This window comes from Eubalaena glacialis, chromosome 7 (genome assembly GCF_028564815.1).
Source record: "Eubalaena glacialis isolate mEubGla1 chromosome 7, mEubGla1.1.hap2.+ XY, whole genome shotgun sequence".
NCBI lineage: Eukaryota > Metazoa > Chordata > Mammalia > Artiodactyla > Balaenidae > Eubalaena > Eubalaena glacialis.
The window spans coordinates 8,036,632-8,055,728 of NC_083722.1; the positions used below are offsets into that span (position 1 = coordinate 8,036,632).

Here is a 19,097-nt window from a genome sequence, read left to right on the forward strand (position 1 = left end):
AGACCAAAGTTAAATACATAGAATTCTAAATATAAAGAATTTTCCCTTAAGTTCTTAAAGAAAGGTAAGCCCCTTTTTTCTACAGTCTGGTGGGATTCTGGCTTCTTGCAACCCTCATCCCATCCCAATAAAAAAAAAGACTGATTATAAGAAAATGAACCCTTAAAGCGTAAGCCTTTTTGAAAATGAAAATATCAGCTAGCTGGCCAAAAGTTACAGATAATCAAAAGTTATAACAACTTAAGGACAAAAGTACTTACTTTTTTGGGAGTCCCTAAAACTTGGCAAATCTTAAAGATTTCATCGACCTCACTTGTCCCTGGGAAAAGTGGTCTTAACGTGTATAGTTCAGCCATTATACTCCCAACAGCCCACATGTCAATGGGAGAGCTATAAACTGAAGATCTTAATAAAACTTCAGGAGCACGATACCTATGAAAACAGAAAACAAAACAGGCCATTTTGATTGTAGTTTCAGAGGTGGAATGGCAGTAGGATTTTGTTTGGTCAGGCATTTCAATCGAGAACCAGATATTAACTGCCTTCTGTGTATCAGGCATCTATCTGCACAATGTGTTGGGTTTATATTGACTAGCACACATTTTTCCTGACCACAAACAAGTAGTGGAGCTCAAGACAACTATAAACGAAATGTCCAAGTGGCCTAAGATAGGGACTCCAACAAATAAATGTGGAAATGCTATATAATACATTAAGAAAAGGTGGAGAAGCTCTGAATGGAAGCAGATACGTTCTGAATGGGAGCAGTCGTATAATTTTACAATGCATTAAATCCTGATATATTCACATGAAGGATCGAAAACAAAAGATTAACAAAGATTATCCCTGAGTAGTGAGCTTTTTCCCATCTTTTTTAAAAAAATTTATTTTATTGAAGTATAGTTGATTTACAATGTTGTGTTAGTTTCTGCCGGTCAGCAAAGCGACTCAGTTATACATATATATACATTCTTTTTTGTAGACTTTTCCATTATGGTTTATCACAGGATATTGAATATAGTTCCCTGTGCTTGTTTATCCATCCTTGTTTTGGCTTATCTGTTTGAAAGTGCTGATTCCTCAATTGACTCTATTTCCTTAGTTGATAATATTTTTAATTAGAAAAATACTCTATTTATAAGGCAAAGGTAGCTGGTGGAGGATATTCTCAATTTTTTTTCCATGTTGAAATGCATAAACGTTTCAGCCTAAATGCTTTGCAGTATTGTCCTTTGGCTTCCATTCAGAGTAGCTTTCTTTGACAGCTTTGAGATATAATTCACGTAACATACAGTACATCCATTTAAAAGCATACAGTTCAGTGGCTTTAAGTATATTCACAAGAGTTGTACATCCATCATCACAATCAACTTTAGAACATTTTCATCACCCCCAAAAGAAACCCCACACCTCTCCAATAGCCCTACGCTCCCATTTCTCTAATCTACTATCTATCTATAGATTTGCCTATTCTGTCACTTCATATCAATGGAACCATACACTGTCTGGTCCTTTGTGACTGGCTTCTTTCACTGAACATGTTTTCAGGGCTTATCCATGTTGTAGCATATATCAGTACTTCTTTCTATTTATTGCTGAATAATATTCCATTGTATGGCTATACCACATTTTGTTTATCCATTCATCAGTTGATGGACATTTGGGTTTTTCCCACTTTTTGGTTATTATGAGTAATGTTGTTGTGAACGTTCATTTACAAGTTTTTGTGTGGACATAATGTTTTCATTTCTCTTGGGTATATACCTAGGTGTGGGATTTTACTGGATCACATGGTAACTATATGTTTAACCACTGAGGAACTGCCAGACTGTTTTGCACCATTTTACACTCCCACCAGCAACGTATGAGGGTTCCAGTTCCTCCACATCTTGCCAACACTTTTTATTATGTTTTGATATTTTTAGGAGACAAAATTGTTTTGAATGTTTTGCCAAATTTAGATACTGAAAACAAGTATTCTCAATTTCATTCCATTTCAGTATAGAATCTAAATTTACCCAGTTGAAAATAGAAGCTCCTTAAAAAGATTCTTCCCTGCAAGAGGAGATTTTCGAATTCTAATTATACATTTAAAAAAGATAAAACTAGTACACTTTGAGCTCTTATTTAATTTGTTCAGTTCCTCCTTTGCTTTTGTAGGGATAAATATCATAATCTTCCTGTTTGCAAACTTCATTTTCAATAATTGCAGTTTCCCATAAACTTCAAAAACTTTGGGTTTTTGGCGTCCATTTATCAAAAATTCTGAATGAAGATTTCCAAGTGATTTGAAACAAAATGCAACCAAAATATGAAGGGATTATTTACAAAAAAAGCTAGATACCACTGTAAATCATTTAAATTGACTTACAAAGTAGTTTTTCAAAGGCTCAAACAATTCTAAAATTCGAATGACAGACGGCAAAGAGAGAAAGCACATACAGCCATGCTGCGGCCGTTTTTGTAGTCAATATCAATAGCATCACAAAAATTTTGTAGTGCAGTTACCCTCTGCGTGTATGTGTAATGTGCAAATTCTGACAACTGCAGCTTATTTTGATTGGTAGAATGCAAATTTAGCAGCTTATTTGGATGCAGTTACAAAATAGATATGCATCTTAACCAATCCAAATAAATTTCTGCTTTCTAGGTTTCTTAATTTAGTAAGAATACTGTTTTTATGATGCTAGGCTTCACTAAAACTTGTATATGTATTACCACTGCAAAAATAATTTTATTTTCAAAGGTTTTAACTGAAGTTAAATAGCCTTCATAGTAATGTCAGACATTTCACTTTTCAAGGAATGACCTTCCAAAAGCTTCACTTTGATTCTCTGAATAGTGATGAAAAAAATCAAACCATTGTTAGAAATAAGGTAACTGATTTTTCTCTTTGAAGCCAGTTGGAAGGCACTCATTTAAAACTGACATTGTTAATTAGCCATGTGTTAAAGTGTGAACTTGGTTTATGGGTCTCTCATGTTACCAGATCAGACCAGGGAGGAATCAGGAAGCATACAGCGGAGGTCGATCAGACGTGTCCCAGCTTGTTTTAATGAAACTATTAATAACAGGCATCGACCGAGACTGTCCGGAGCGAACCGGGACATATTGTCACTCTTTCCAGGCTCTGTCCTCACACTTCTTTTTTTCTCTAACCACACTCAGTCCCTTAGTGACCTCACCCAACCCTGTAACTTTCAACACTGAGGTGTCCCAAGTTTACGTCTCCAGCCCAGCCCTGATCCCTGAACCCCAGGTCACAGGTCCCACCGCCTACCGTGACGTCTCCCCGTGGTTGTCTCACAGGCATCCCTCAACCCGAAACACCACTGCGCCTCCCCCCACGAGCCCCACAGCAGCCCCGGCTCCATCAGGGCTGACTCCAGCCCTCTGGCTGCTCGTGGAAAAGACCTTGAAGTCTCTGACTCTTTCATCTTATTCCCCACATCTGCTTCACCAGGAAATCACATCTGCTCTATTTTAAAACACACCCAGGGCTTCCCTGGTGGCGCAGTGGTTGAGAGTCTGCCTGCCAATGCAGGGGACACGGGTTCGAGCCCTGGTCTGGGAAGATCCCACATGCCGCGGAGCAACTAGGCCCGTGAGCCACAACTACTGACCCTGCGCGTCTGGAGCCTGTGCTCTGCAACAAGAGAGGCCGCGATAGTGAGAGGCCCGCGCACCGCGATGAAGAGTGGCCCCCGCTCGCCGCAACTAGAGAAGGCCCTCCAGGGGCCCCCTGCTTCACTCAGCTGAGCACGGCACCCCAGTCCTTACATCCGGCGCCCCCCAGACGCCCTGACCTCATTTCCCGCTCCCGCCCTCCTTATTCACTCTGCTCTTCGCAGAATCCACGGCGGCACTCCTGTCCGCAGGCCTTTGCACTCAGCATCTTCTCTGCCTGAAAACCTCTTGCCTCCCCGGCATCTCCCCAGCCCGGCATCCGTGAGACCGCCTGTTTAAAACAGCAACATACCCTTTCCCTCCCCTGTCTCTTCCAACCCCCTGTCCCTTTCCAGACTTTACTTTTCTGTATAATAATATGTAGATATATATATGTATCACTATCTGATACTCAAATATTCTTAACTGTTTTTATTGGAATACAATATCCACACAGAAAAATGCACATGTCCTAAGAGTACAGCTTGCTGAATTTTTACAATTAGAACATACCCGTGGGCCCAGCACCCAGACCAGGGAACTGTGTGTTATCAGCTCCGCAGAGGCCCCTCCCCTGCACTCTCCCAGTCACTACTGCCCCTACCCCGACCGTGTAGCCGCTATCCTGACTTTTAACAGGTTCATTCTATTTTTGTGCTTTATATAAATGGAATCACATAATATGTGCTCTTTTTCTGTTTGGCCTCTTGCTCACAACATTGTATCTGTGAGATTCATCATATTGTTTACGTAGTTGTAGGCCTTTCATTCTCATTGCCGTGAAGCAGTCCACTGGGTGAATATATATGCCTCTGGTGATGGACATTTGGGTAGTGTGCAAGACGGGACGGTTACGTGTCTTGTGATGAACGTGTGTGTATCTCTCTGTTGGTGACTCAGGACACTCTCTATTTGGTTATGTATTGGCTGTCATGTAAGCAGCATGAGGCAGAGATTCTTTTCTGCTTAGTTCACATCTGTGTTCCCAGTGCCTAAAATAGTATGCAGCACGTAATAGGGGTTCAGTAAATGTTTGTTGAATGAATGAATGGATGCGTGAAATCCTTTTTCCTTCCCTTTTCATTTATCACAAGAGTCATGAGGCAATCCTTCTGTCTCTCCAAAGAATACAAAAAAATTCAGTTCTACATTTTGCTTTAAATACTTGATATGGAACCTCCAGAAAGATGTGTAACAATCTACTGTAGGAAAACGTCAACAGAGACATTTGCCTCTGGACAGTTGCAAAAAACTACTCACCATCTGGTAGATACATAATCAGTATACGGTGGCTGTGACCTTAATTCTCTTGCAAGTCCAAAGTCAGCAATTTTCACAAGTTCTGGGCCCATACAAAGCAAGTTTTCTGGTTTCATATCCCTATGAAAAAAGCCTTGGTAATATAGAGAGGAAAAACAATAATAAATCATCATATCTAGACATATTTGATTTACTAACAAGATAGCTGAGCCTCTCTGTTCTAATCAGGAAGGTGAACTTAGGAAAAAAAAAATCATATTTATTGTCTACACAGTGATGGGAGGTGGGGACCCTGCTTTCAAAATAATTTGGCGAGGAAGTTCATACAGTATATATGGCCATTAAAAATAAATATCCACATGTATTTCTATTTGTGGATCCGGTGAGTTCAGGCACTGGGTTAGATACTGCCACATTATGATTATCTCCGCTAATTTGAACAACACCCTTAAGGAGGTAATATGATCACGAGTGGGTAGCAGATGAGGAGGTTGAAGCTTGGAGAGAAGCAGTCTAGTGAAAGCTCAAGGAGCGCTGCATATCAGGCTTCAGTCAGTGAAGGTGGTCTTATTACTGCTCTACCACATTGTAGTTTAACCTGCGATTCCTTGAGTATAATAACTTTGAGAAGTCCATTAAACACAAATGGAACGCCACACGTTTGAATCAACTCCTTCCTTTAAAATTATTTAACAGCTCAGTTCTCCCCTGGTAGCTGCCTTGTTGAAACAACCCCAATAATTATAATGCTTATTTACCAATTTAATGTATAAAATAAATGGCTAGTTACCAAAGCTACATGGCAGCCCAGTGAAAATGAGGGCAGAAAGCCCTCCTTGCAAATGTCTAAGGAGTAGGTAAAGCACACTGGTTGTACACAGATGACTTGTATCCTAATGACTTTGCAGGGTGGAGAATTAAGAACGCGCCTGGTCATCAATTGTAGGTGATCATCATCATCACCAGAGGGTTTTCATGCAGATTTGAGCTAGGAAGACTTTTCTAAACCTAAACTGTTTTAACCCCTTCAAAGCCAGTGTGGGCTCTCCATGACATCTACAACAGTTTTGTACTCTGTTTACCTGGTACTCCTTACTCAAAATAGCTACTGAAATCCATCCATTTCACTAACTTCCAAGAGAAACACATCGTAAGTTCATAGTATGAAGACAGGAATGGGAGCACGTGTGATGGTAAAGTGACATTAATCCATAAAATCTTAATTAAACCACAGTTGAGGTTTTCCCCATCCTCACTAATATAAATATATTGGTAACTTGGTCCTAACTTTAACTAAAATATTAGTCCATTTTTTTTGACAGCTACTGTTTTTAAAATATCTGTTTTCTCAAAGGATTACATCTGAGATGTTTACGAACTATGGCAAGAATAATTTAGCTTTTGTAAAAATGTCTATTGTTCTTGGAGTCTGGTTTCCCAGATCACTATGTAGGCACTTATAAAGCCAACTCTAGATTACTCATATGTTATTTACTTTCAGCAACAATTTTTAAATTCCAAGCTGGTTTCCTCCTTCAATCCCTTATGCTCTCAAGTTGCTGATAGTTGGTATATATCCAAGGAATCTAAACCAATTTTATTACTAGCCTAAAAAATATGAGCAAAACACAAAACTCTTTCCAAAAATCAGAGAATTCATGAGGCTTTTGATTTTCCACATCACACTTGCTTCCACTGGCATAAATTAACGCAGCCAAATATCAAGAGTTAACCATGCTGACCAGAGTTTAAAAATGAGTTGAAGATAAGGAATCCAATATGAACAATTAAAATAGCATATATCCTTTACATTCCATGTAATTAATAAATGACTGACTTTTATCAATGGATTGTAATATATTTTCATGGGTTTTAGGCTTTTAAAGACCTTAATAGTTTACATAAGACAAAAAAACCCTGGGGATTCAGGAATGTTCTTACAATGTTTATATGGAATTCTGCATAGCATTTCTAGAAAATAAATGATTTCCTGTAGTAGTTAAAAGAGAAAGGAGAGAAGAAAATATAAAATATAGGATGAAACATGAAAGGAGACTAATAATGGTGATTTTTGAATGCCAATGCTCAGAATGCAGCAATGGTACGATATAAACTATCCTAATTTAATATCTAGTAAATATCTATCTAAACATATCTATCTAAACATCTTTAATATCTATCTAAACATCTAGTGATGCTAAACTAGAATCATTAAAAATTAATGATCATTAAATCACTAAAAATTTTCATAATAATATTAACTTTATTTTGGTTTGATAGATATGCAAAAAACTATAAATTAAGATTACATAAATAAGAAATGCATAAAAATAATTTCTCCAAATATAGAAACAACTAAATGTAAATACTAAGGAAAACTAGAAAATACCATAGCACAGGTGCTTTAAACTATTTAAGTGTTAATAATTGATCATGATAGATCAAAGCATTCCAATCTTTTCCAAAAGAGGGACCTTTTTTTTTTTTTCCATTTCCATGGTAAAATTAGGTGGAATGAGGTAGCAGGATGGGGTTATGATGACTGAGACTAAATTCTGATGATCAAACTGTAAAAAAATTCTGCTGTAGAGGAAGATAGTTACAGATTATAGAAATTCTATTTTATATAGAATTATTGAAATTCTAAATTTTTAAAATAAAACTGTCAGTTAGTAGGCACATACTCCAAACTTGTAGTTATCCAATATAATATTATTTAACAGTTCATATACAATTCCTATGCATGACCGTGACAATAATCTAAAGAGGCAGGGCAATGAAACCTACCATGTTTATGGATAAATGCCAGCCCTTGCAATATTTGATACATAATATTTCTGATGACTGACTCAGGGAACAACTTGTTTCTGTGAAGAAATGAACAAATAAACAGTTATGTAATTCAATTTGTAAAAAGAATGGTGTACACTAAAGGTACAGTTATAGTATCAGAGCAAAGGTTTTGTATATTGGTCTTCAGTTGACATGGCAAAGAAGTTTACTTGAATAAAAAAGGCTTGTAAATTAATCCTCAAAAACAATATTTCAGGAAGTTAAGCTACCAAAAACAAAGTGTAAAAATACCACTAACCTCAAATAGCCCTTTACCATGTACAGTTGTTAATGGTTTAATTTATACTTTTGACATTGAATAATATTCTAAACAATATCACTTTAATTTCCTTTTAATTTAGAAATCCAGAATTGAATCATGAAATTCCAAAGTTGAGTGTTTTTAATGTTCATTTGCAATTGCATTCACCACTTCCACTTATATATATATTTAAAATCATATGAAAGTATAATATTTCATGTATTTACATGTACTTAATTTTTTCTTCAAAATTATATCTCAATATACCATGCATATGTTTATCATTTCATATATTTTAAAGAGCATAAATTATTATTAGAAGCCAAGAAGATTACCCATAATCCCACCACCTGATAAGGAAACTATTTTGATTTTTCAGTATTCTAATCCAGCCCTAATCCATCTGTGTGTATAACTTTTATATTAGGTGTCAATGTTACATAAATACAACTTTGGTTTCTGTTTTTTATTCACTTATAAGCACTCTTATAATCTTCATAATTATCATTTTTAATGGCTACAAAATAATTACATCAGTATTATACACTGTAATTACCAACCTATTCTCCCATTGATAGTTATTTATTTTAAATAGTTCAAAGAGATAAGTGAAGCTTGGTATAGTCATTTAACAGAACATACTAGCTATGGTAACTATGAAGATTATGTATCAGCATTAAAAAATGCCTAAAAGTGAATAAATCAAACAGAAAAATGTATCACCACTAAAATTACAACTACATAGAAAATATGCATGTCTGTATACAGGAGCTACGATGAACTCTAGAAAAATAAACACTGATTTGAGAGGTAGAATATCCTTTACTTTTATTTTAACTGCTATTAATGTCATAATGATATCAGCCTGAAACATAATAGGCATTCAATACAGTAAGTATTTTTTGAAAGAAGGAAAAATATGATTAAAGAAAAATTCACTGACCATCCTTAGACCTTGAGAGAGAGAGAGAGAGTGTGTGTGTTTAAGAAATAGAGAGAGAGAAATCAACATCATTCTACTGGGAAATTCATTTCCTATTTTAGGCTATTTTGCTGAACAACTCTGGCTTTAAAAACAGCCAAAATGGACATTAAACTCCCAGATGTGACCAGCAGCTACCACCAAAATGTTATCCTCTCCAAGCTCATGGCAGATGACTGAACTCTCCTTCTTTAGAGATTCTGTTCGTATGTTTAAAAATTAAAATGAGAATTTCCTTGGGATTGGTAACACATTTTTATCATTCACTTAAGCATTCTAATAAACAAGTGTATTAGATCCTTTCTTAAAAGCAACTTCATTCTTTCCTCCATTCCTTCATTAACCTTTTGCAAGATGTTTGGGAGAGTAAGAAAGACAATTTTCTCAATTTTGCCCCAGGCCAGCTTTATTATTGAGTATTAAACTATAGATAGATTTTTGTTTCAAAAAGTATAGATAGATAGTGTGCTTATATGAAATATTTACCTTGACTTTTAGGATATTACCACGGAAAAATGATGGTTCTTCAACGTTAGATATTATCCTTTGATAAAGATAACTAAAGCTACTTCATGGACTGATAAATCTGTACATTGCCAAGTGTGACATAATGAAGGGATCCAAGGGACTTGTGGAGGAGACAATAAGGAAAAAATTAGTTTTCATAAAGACATACCTGTCTTTCATTAATTGATAGAGGTTTTCTTTCATATATTCAAATATAAAATAAAGATGGTCATTTTCTCTGATAACTTCTTTCAGTTTAATCACATTGGCATGATTAAGTTTCTTCAGAGACTGCAATAGAGCAAATGAGCATTAAAATTCTTAAAGCAAAGTTATACAAGTTGGCACAATCTCATCAATGCTAGGATGATAAGTACCTTCAGTAATTTTCCATTTCTTCTAAATTCATTAACTTTTTAATATCTATAAAAATTTCCATGTCTAAAAACATCTAGAACATCTATTTAAGTAAGCAGCGGGCTCCCCTGGTGGCACAGTGGTTAAGAACCCACCTGCCAATGCAGGGGACACCGGTTCAAGCCCTGGTCCAGGAAGATCCCACATGCTGCGGAGCAACGAAGCCCGTGTGCCACAACTACTGAGGCTGCGCTCTAGAGCCCGCGAGCCACAACTACTGAAGCCCACGTGCCAAGAGCCCGTGCTCCACAACAAGAGAAGCCACCGCAATGAGAAGCCCACGCGCACCGCAACGAAGAGTAGCCCCCGCTCACCGCAACTAGAGAAAGCCCGTACGCAGCAACGAAGACCCAATACCGCCAAAAATAAATAAATTGAATAAATAAATTTTTTAAAAAATATAAAGTAAGCAGTAATTGTCTAAGTAACGAATATAAGTGCAAAAATAAACCAGGTCAACAATAGCTACGAAACATTTCAGTCTGTCACTTTTTTTTTTCTTGGTCATTAAATAGGTTTAATTTTTTCTGACTTAACTATGTGGAATGCCATGCAAAAGTCTCCAAAAATTTATCCAAGTTATGCAACATAAAATATAAAGAAATGGTATGTGGTAATTTAAAAAATTATCTTTCCTTTGACAATATGGATTAAAATGCTCTTTTAAAAGTGAGAGTATACTTTTAAATATGAGGGTATAGTTACTTTCTGTTCTCCACTGACATTCTGATGAGAAATGAGAAATTAGGAACATAAAGAAAAACATAAGAAATATAATTATCTTTGGTCTGCTTCCCGCAGAGAACGGAACCATCTCCTTAGCTACCATCCTCAGAAATGAGACACGTGTGAGGTAGAGCTAAGGCCTACTGGGGTTCTTTTCATCTCTGGGATTTTTACCTTAACTTCTCTCAAGTTCATACATTCATCCCAAGAATAGAACTTTCTCTTCATTCTGCAATAAAAGAAGAAAAGTTTAATGTGTGGGGACCGGGGATTTGAAGACACAATTTACACCATTGGCTTTCTTACCCTATAATTAGTTCACTGTGGGCAAGCTGTGATATCTCTCTTCCTTCCTCCTTAAAAGGAGATCATCTCCCTTCTGTGTATCTCAAGGCCATTTGGTGCAGGTTCATGACTGTGTCACTTCTTGGACAAATTGCCTAATGACTTCTCTGTGCTGCAAACTGCTTAGCTATAAAGTAGAAACTACTGCATAAGAAAAGCCTATTGTAGACTGCTTAGTTCAGCACTCAGTAAATACTATTGTAGATGTCCTTATTTTTACCGGTATCTGTGGTCAGCTACAATAAGGTATGAAGGGCATCACTACTATTATCTCTAATATCCTTAGTGAATCACAATTTCAGTTATACTCATTCAGGTGCTAGAAATTTATGAAGGAGCTTGAAGAAATTGAGGGCTTAACCAACTTGCCAAAAGATATGTTTCAGTACTATAGATTTATAAATGTCTTGCTAAAATGATAAAAGTAAATCTAGCACAGTGCTCAATTTGAGATAAAATAGAAGTCAATTCAAATATAGTATAAAAGTATTTTAGTAAATTGATCAAATCCATGCAAGACTATACATATAATCTCTATGATTCCTAAAACGTAATTATAGAATTTTTAATCCAGTGTTTTAGAGGCTAGTTAATATATCCAAGTTCCTTTTCAAAATTTAGTACAAATTGAAACTTTTATTCTTCTTAAAAATCTGTACTAGCTGCATCCACATATACTAATATGCTACTTTCTTTTCAGCAATTAGTAGTTATCAATACTACCCTAAGGTAATGCATGTATCTATATGCAGCAAATACAGAAGTTTCCTTGCAAAACAATTATCCCGATTTCTAAAGAAATTAATTATAAAAAATTAAACCAATTTGTTAGAATTCCTTTTAGATTCCCTGCCATCTTCTCTTTCATTTATTGATTCATCCAACACCTACACGCCAGGGTGATGAAATCAGAGATGGTTACCCTGATGCTTCCCATCTCACAGGAAATAGACTTTAGTTAACACAAAACAGACATACAAATGAGCTTTCAGGATCATGAGATGAATTGGCCAGGCCCCAGGCCTTTTTGATGAGGCAGTATTTCAGATGAGACCTGAAAGACAGAAGGTGCCAGCATGTGAAGGCTGAAAAAAAGATTCAGCCAGACAGAAATAGCTAGAAAGAGCTGGGCTGGTTAGAGGAAATAAGAGACCATCTCAGGCCGATCCTTGTTCCTTCAATGCCCAGAGCTGATTTTCATGGCTGTGAGGTCACCGTTCCTGCCCTGCTTTTTCTCCCGTAGCACTTTACCCATCTTCTTACATACCATAGAGTTTACTTTTATGTTTAGTCCTTCTCCCCTCTCCTCACACGCAAGCTCCTTGAGGACACCTCCACATGCCTGCTCAGTTTCTGGCACATAGTAAGTGCTCAATCAATGTTTACTAAATGGATGGATGGATTTCGATACCCACAGCTGGGCTCCTGAGGAACTGTCCCACAAACGGGAGATCCTCAGGAATGGAATGGCCTCTCAGGTCCTTAAAGGGCAGAGAGCTTAATAATATTTGTTAATTTAATGAGGTGCGGCGATCTTACCAACACCCCCTAGAATGAATTCTGTTACAGATTTTTTTTGGAGATGGCAGCAGATACCACAAGATTTCTTACCAGTGACCTAAATTAAATTTCCCAGGGGAAAAACTCTCCTGCTTCTAGGCCTTCATACATATTATTCTTACAGCTTGGAATATTCTTCCCCTCCTCTTGATAATTTTTGTCATTCTCGAGATCTCATTTTATGGGGGAAGCCTTCCAAGATACCTCTCCAGCGCTGCTTCTCTGTGCTCCCATAGGCCCCGGTATCCCCCCATCATAGGACTTATCATATTTTGTGTTGTAACTTTTCTAATTTGTTGGTCTATTTATAACTCATCTATCCCATCCCCATTTGTCCGGAGCACCAAGTGTAATCGGAGCTTAACAATTACGTGTTGAATGAATTTTTAAACTTTTTGCAAGCCTTCCAAATGACTCCTCCTCTTCTCTTTCATTTTTACTCTGTCTTTAATTGGGGTAGGAACACTGTCCGGCACATAGTAGTTACTGAATGTGGCAGACACTATGACTTGTCTATCCAAGAGCCACTTTTCTTCTCTTCTTTATTAACATAGATCAGCTTTAACCCAGGGATACAAAATGGCCACCTAAGTACTCAGTTTCCCAGCTTCTCTTATTGCTACGTGCGCCACGTGACACACTCCTGGCCACTGAGGAGTAGCCAGAAGTCTTCTGGAGAGGGGTGGGGGAAAGCTTTTGCTTTCCTAATTAGAAGAAAGTACAGCAGCTGACTGACAGTAACAGTAACTGTTTCAGCTCTTATTTCTTCTTACTTGGAACTCATACTCAAGGCCTAGACTGCTACAGCTATTTTTAAAAATTTGTTTTATTCAAGTATGGTTGATTTACAATGTTGTGTTAATTTCTGCTGCACAGCCAAGTGATTCAGTTATATATCTATATATATTCTTTTTCATATTCTTTTCCATTATGGTTTATTACAGGATATTGAATATAGTTCCTTGTGCTGTATAGTAGGACCTTGTTTATCCATTCTATATATGTTTTCATCTATCTGCTAATCCCAAACTCCAAGTTCATCCCTCTCCCAACCCCCTCCCCCTTGGCAACCACAAGTCTGCTCTCTATGTCTGTGAGTCTGTTTCTGTTTCACAGATAAGTTCATTTGTGTCATATTTTAGGTTCCACATATAAGTGATATCATACGATATTTGTCTTTCTCTTTCTGACTTATTTCACTTAGTATGATAATCTCTAGGTCTATCCATGTTGCTGCAAATGGCATTATTTCATTCTTTTTTATGGCTGAGTAGTATTCCATTGTATATATGTACCACATCTTCTTTATCTATTCATCTGTCGATGGACACTTAGGTTGCTTCCATGTCTTGGCTATTGTAAATAGTGCTGCTATGAATGCAGGGGTGCATGTATCTTTTTGAATTATAGGTTTGTCTGGATATATGCCCAGGAGTGGGATTGCTGGATCATATGGTAACTCTATTTTTAGTTTTTTGAGGAACCTCCATACTGTTCTCCATAGTGGCTGCACCAATTTACATTCCCACCAACAATGTAGGCGGGTTCCCTGTTCTCCACACCCTCTTCTACTGCAGCTATTTTTTGAAGACATAAGAACCTAGGTCTGTGATAACAGCATTGAGACAGGTATGAGCCCTGGGCTGCCTACCTCAAAACATTTTACAATGTGAAACAAATAAACCCCTATTTAATTTACTTTTGGTTAGTTTTTTTAATTTCATACACCAAAAGCATTCCTAAATTATACACGTATGACTTCTTCTCAGCATTCAATCTATTTGACTTGTTAAAGTATTTGACCTCTCACTTCTCTCAAGGTCTTACCCAGCTCTATGCAGATGAGGCCCAATTCCCCATTTTATGAAACTGAAGACTGAAACAAACACATGATCTTGCCACACAGAAGGAATAATGAACATTTTGTTATAGAAAACAAACCAATGGTAATAACCTTAAATGATACCACGAGACCCAACCCTCATTCTCATTTTCTTACCCCCTCTCCCCGGAAGCCACAGCTTTCACGAAGTTTATGTAAATCTTTACAGTCCTTTTAAAGATATTTTTACATATAAATTTATTTATGTGTAATGAAGTATTTATTTGTGTGAATTTACATAATTGCTTAACCCACAAATAAGGATGATTTCATCTCATTTTGGCTGATACTTACACCTCATTTATTATTTTTTTCTCTTATTGCTTTAGTTAGGGTCTCCAGTTCAGTCTTGATCAGTAGGGGATATAGCAGGCATTCTGGTCTTAAAACCAACTTTACAAGAAGTACCTGTAATATTTCACCTTTCAGGTCAGGGAAGTTTCTTCTTATTCCTATTTTTCATTTCAGTTATTGTACATTGTACATTTACTTATTTGATAATAATGGCTATTTAACAATATTTTATAAAAGTATTTCCTTATATATGTAAAGTTTTAGATCATGATAGTGTAAAGTTTTTAACATTTGATAAACATTTGTTAAAGCATTTAACTTTTAGATGATCATCATTTAGTTGATGTTGTAATCAGTTTCCAAGACTCGTTCTGGTGGAAGCCAACTGCCATGTCATGAGGACACTCAAGTGACTGTCTGTAGAGCCCCATATAGAGAGAAATTGAGGCCTCTTTTTGTCCTTATAAAAAAAGGAAATTTGGACACAGAGATAGGCATCGAGGGAAGTTGATGTGGGAGGGATACAGAGAGAAAATACCATGAATAAGCCAAGGAGAAAGGCCTACAATAGATCCTGTTCTCTCAGCCCCCAGAAGGAACCAACCCTGCTGACACCTTGATTTTAGACTTCTAGCCTCCAAAACTGTCTCAATAAATCTCTGCTGTTTAAGCCACCCAGTCTGTGGCTTAAACTTTGCTACAGAAGCCGAGCATGAGCCAAATGATGTTCTAAAGTCCTGTGTTGAAGTCCTAACCTCCCAGTACCTCAGGGTGTATTTGGAGGTAGCCCTTAACGAGGTGATTCAAGTTAAATGAGGTCTTTAGGGTGGGTCCTAATCTGATATGACTGGTGTCCTTATAAGAAGAGATGAGGGGCTTCCCTGGTGGCGCAGTGGTTGAGAATCTGCCTGCCAATGCAGGGGACACGGGTTCGAGCCCTGGTCTGGGAGGATCCCACATGCCGCGGAGCGACAAGGCCCATGAGCCACAACTACTGAGCCTGCGCGTCTGGAGCCTGTGCTCCGCAGCAAGAGAGGCCGCGATAGTGAGAGGCCCGCGCACCGCGATGAAGAGTGGTCCCCACTTGCCGCAACTAGAGAAAGCCCTCGCACAGAAACGAAGACCCAACACAGCCATAAATAAATAAATAAATAAAATTAAAAAAAAAAAAAAAAGAAGAGATGAGGACACAGACATGCGCAGAGAGACGATCATGTGAAGACATGGGGAGAAGAGAGCCATCTACAAGCCAAGGAGAGAGGTCTTACATGAACCAACCATGTTAGCTGACACCTTGATCTCTGACTTCTAGCCTCCAGAACTGTGAGGAAGTAAATACATTGTTTAAATCACCCAGTCTGTGGTACTTCGTTATAGCACCCCCAGCAGACTGATACAGTGAACCACCTTGGGCATGGATGCTCCAGCCCTGGTTCAGCCTGCAGATGACTGTGACCTTGTCCCACCTCTGACTGCCACCTCACGAGAGACCTGTAGCCCCGAACCACAGCTGAGCTACTCCTAAATTCCTGACTCACAGAAACTGTGAATTAATAAATGTTTGTTCTTGTCTTAAATCATTAAGCTTTGGGGTAATTTTTTTTACATATGATAGATAACAAATACAGTGGATTAAAGAAATAAGTTAATAATAATTAATTCTATTTAATTGGTAAGGTCAGGAAAATTCCATATGCCACTCAGAACTCAGTTTGATACTATGAGTACCATCTGATTTTGAGACCTATTGTTTCAAAGAAACAATAAGCTCTACTCTGTACTCAACTTTAAGTTCCAAAATTACCTTCAGTTTCAGTTCAAATGTATCATGCATAAAAAGCAGAGCCCTTATATTTTTTGATTTGTCCGTGTAGCTGGACAAATCAGAAAATTAACATACGTGGGGATCAGCGGAACTCCTTTTTTGGCAGTGTTTTCTCCAGAATGGCATTCCATATTAGCCTAACAAGCATGGGGTCTAAACCAGACTTCTCTCTGTACTTGTATATAGTCTCAAGCAAGCAAAGGAAAAGAAAGATCGGCAAACTTGGCAGTGTTGCCCATGGTACCTTTTGATGGCCACCAGCTCCCCTGATTCGATACTCTTGCCCATCAGCACACTCCCATAAGTGCCGTCCCCCAGCTGTCTCATGGTTGTGTATCGGTTCATCTTGGAAAAATAATGCAGCACAAGTTGTTGACTGAAATGACTTCCTTGTTGAATATAAATATAAATGCTTCTTTATTTTTGTTCGTTTTTGCCCTTAGACTGTTGTTGCTACACTGGTGACAGGCTTGTCATCATTAAACACAGGCTCTTCCCCAAGATTATGTAGGTTCATAAGATATAGCAATAAGGAATCTGGCAAGGAAACAGTGCTTCCATTCTTATGAACACCCTGTAAAAAAAAAAACAAAAACAAGAAAAAAAGGGATTTTCATTAAAGAACCTCTTCCAAAAATTTACTTGTAACCTAGGAAAATTATAAATACCAACGTGTTAAGCATGGGTCAGTAAATCAATTGTGCGATGCGAATGATGTTCACCTATAAAAGACTGATGGTACTCACTGGTGAATGCTTCATTTACACGGTACCATGTTACTTATCCCATGAACGTTCAATAAATACTGGCTTAATGATTTGCATGATTGCTTTTTTACTGACTATATAATATAATCTATATTAGTCCAAATCAGATTTTGGGAAGTCAGACGCTCTACTATGTCCATTCTTTGAATCAATGTTTGCATCATATTTAATTTGGACCATAATCCCTTATGTGAAACTCCTGGGCCAGACGTGTTTGGAATCCAGGAATTTGCATATTTTAGAAAAGCAATATGGTACGTAACACCTCCCAAGCAGCATCTTAATGTGCCTGTAGAAAAATGTATGAAAAGCACACTAAGTAAAATAAATGAAGACCGTAAATGGCCTCGCGTCATTCGGGTCATGTTTTGTTGCAGATGCATTTGCACAGATTAATTTTTTTTTTTATAAATTTATTTATTTATTTTTTTTGTTTTTATTTTTGGCTGTGTTGGGTCTTTGTTGCCGTGCTGGGCTTTCTCTGGTTGCGGCGAGCGGGGGCTACTCTTCGTTGCAGTGCGCGGGCTTCTCATTGTCGTGGCTTCTCTTGTTGCAGAGCACAGGCTCTAGGCGAGTGGGCTTCAGTAGTTGTGGCATGCGGGCTCAGTAGTTGTGGCTCACAGGCTTAGTTGCTCCACGGCATGTGGGATCTTCCCGGGCCAGGGCGTGAACCCATGTCCCCTGCATTGGCAGGCGGATTCTTAACCACCGCGCCACCAGGGAAGCCCCAGATTAATTTTTAAAAATTCATCTTTCAGAGCTTTGTGGGTTTCAAAACTACAGAAAAGCGATTGTGGATCTGTATATATTTGAAGGGTACAGGTTTTTATAGGTTCTGATTTTATAACTATGATTAAAGAAAACACACAAAGCACATAAAGCCTTAGTGTCTACCTCATTATAACAGCGTTCAATAATTTCCTCCCATTGTTCTATCTTAGTTCTGCATTCAAGGAACAATTTCTCATTTCATACCTGTTTATCATTCTTATGTTGCTTTAAAAAAATCTCTATCTTTCTGTTACAAGGCTGTATGCTTAGTTACAAAGTGTAACAACATGTTTGGCACTATCAAATAGTTTGTTTTAAAATGCCTTTTACAGGGACTTCCCTGGTGGCGCAGTGGTTAGGACTACATGCTTTCACTGCCAAGGGCCCGAGTTTGATCGCTGGTTGGGGATTAAGATCCCACAAGCCGTGCAGTGTGGCCAAAAAATAAAATGCCTTTTATAATCTGGTGCTTCATTCAAAGATTATTTTTCTTTCACTGTAGCACGATCTCCACGAAATAAAATCATAAAAATTGCTTCTCTATTAGATGCAGAAATTTAGGAGCGACAAGAATATGTTGTAGTTGTCAAAGTACCTAAGGCTTCCAAAAACAGGCTTTCTGAGGAAACATGGCAGAGAAGTGCGCTAAACCTATGTTGTTTCCTTTATACAGGAGCATATTTGTCCACAGGAAACTTTGGAAGAAGCTGTGGGGCTTTTAAATAACAGGGAGTGTGTGTTAATTTGTCATTTATTTTACTTCATATAGATAATAACCACTTCAAAGGCACATGAGAGGTAGTTTAGGCCATGCTAACTCTGTGGCCAGGATCTTGAAAAAGAGATCACAATAGTAAATTCCAGTTCTATTTAGTGGTTCCTTCATTTTTCTCAGCTTAAATCTGAGCAAATGGTCTTAACACATGCCAGCAAATGGTTCCCCATTTGCCTGAAAATGAAGTTCTTTGGTAAGTGGTCATTACATTTAACATAGATACAGA

At 37.6% G+C, this 19,097-nt stretch overlaps 1 protein-coding gene across 2 annotated transcripts in view; it reads right to left on the minus strand.

Annotated features, from left to right (window-relative positions):
• Positions 1 to 16,935, minus strand: part of MAK (male germ cell associated kinase) — a 41,409-nt gene extending 24,474 nt beyond the window's left edge. For both annotated transcript variants that reach the window (XM_061194824.1, XM_061194823.1), the window contains exons 1-6: positions 16,803 to 16,935; positions 10,827 to 10,881; positions 9,679 to 9,800; positions 7,714 to 7,793; positions 4,927 to 5,059; positions 261 to 432 (exon numbers count right to left, since the gene is read on the minus strand). In XM_061194824.1, the coding sequence (XP_061050807.1) occupies positions 261 to 432; positions 4,927 to 5,059; positions 7,714 to 7,793; positions 9,679 to 9,800; positions 10,827 to 10,881; positions 16,803 to 16,903 (663 nt within the window). In that variant the 5' untranslated portion in view covers positions 16,904 to 16,935. The remainder of the gene's footprint in view (positions 1 to 260; positions 433 to 4,926; positions 5,060 to 7,713; positions 7,794 to 9,678; positions 9,801 to 10,826; positions 10,882 to 16,802) is intronic.
• Positions 16,936 to 19,097: the final 2,162 nt, after the last annotated feature.